This window comes from Sinocyclocheilus grahami, unplaced genomic scaffold (assembly GCF_001515645.1).
Source record: "Sinocyclocheilus grahami isolate Dianchi unplaced genomic scaffold, SAMN03320097.WGS_v1.1 scaffold4955.1, whole genome shotgun sequence".
Taxonomy (NCBI): Eukaryota; Metazoa; Chordata; class Actinopteri; order Cypriniformes; family Cyprinidae; genus Sinocyclocheilus; species Sinocyclocheilus grahami.
In genome coordinates, this window is record NW_015509779.1 from 2,858 (window position 1) to 3,583 (window position 726).

The window sequence follows — 726 nt, forward strand, 5'->3', positions numbered from 1 at the left end:
GTGTGTGTGAAGGAGAGAGGGAACCGGTATCCGTGTCCAGTGGGACAAGCAGCCAAAACCTTCGTTCATGAACCGCTGGAACCCCTGGTCCACTGACATACCCTACGCCACCTTCACCAAACACCCCATGGCACACGCCGATGAAAAGGTGGCCTCCCTCTGCCAGGTAACTCTGCTTTCTACTAGTGTTTGAGTCTTATAGATTGTTCTGTATCAATACTGAAATATTTGAAATGATCATCTTCCGCTGTATGGATACACAGGTACCAGCTGCGTTCTCGCTCTCTCGGACAGAATTGGGAACATTTATATATCTTTTTACTTTTTGCATCAACCACAGGGACACAATGAAAATTAGCCATCTTGGCCAAATCTGGCACATCTTATATTGAGTCTGTGTGTTATTAATGTGTATTGTCCATGATTGAATAAATAAGTGAATAATGACTGGATGAATGCACACACAACTTGGTTTACAGAAAAAAAAAACACTCAAAAAAAAAAAAGTCTGAATTTAGACTGCCGGTTACGCTTTTTCACATTCGGCATAATTTCCAACGTTTTTTTGGACTTAAAGCTTCTTTGCAGTTTTCCACCAAAATAAAAGCTCAAGAGTTTAACTTTGGCCAGAGAAGAAATTCATAAGTATTGTAATTTTCCTTTTGTAAAGTGAAATTTAACTTATAAAGCGGAGAGTTCCGGTCCTTGATTCTGATTGGCTGAGCC

The 726-nt window shown here is 40.4% G+C and overlaps 1 protein-coding gene across 1 annotated transcript in view; it reads left to right on the plus strand.

The window, feature by feature from the left end:
* Positions 1 to 556, plus strand: part of LOC107577046 (tumor protein p63-regulated gene 1-like protein) — a gene marked incomplete at its 5' end in the record, with an annotated part of 3,330 nt that extends 2,774 nt beyond the window's left edge. Inside the window, 2 exons of the mRNA XM_016263164.1 lie at positions 13 to 166; positions 264 to 556. Of these exons, the coding sequence (XP_016118650.1) occupies positions 13 to 166; positions 264 to 392 (283 nt within the window). The remainder of the gene's footprint in view (positions 1 to 12; positions 167 to 263) is intronic.
* Between the last annotated feature and the right edge of the window lie 170 nt (positions 557 to 726).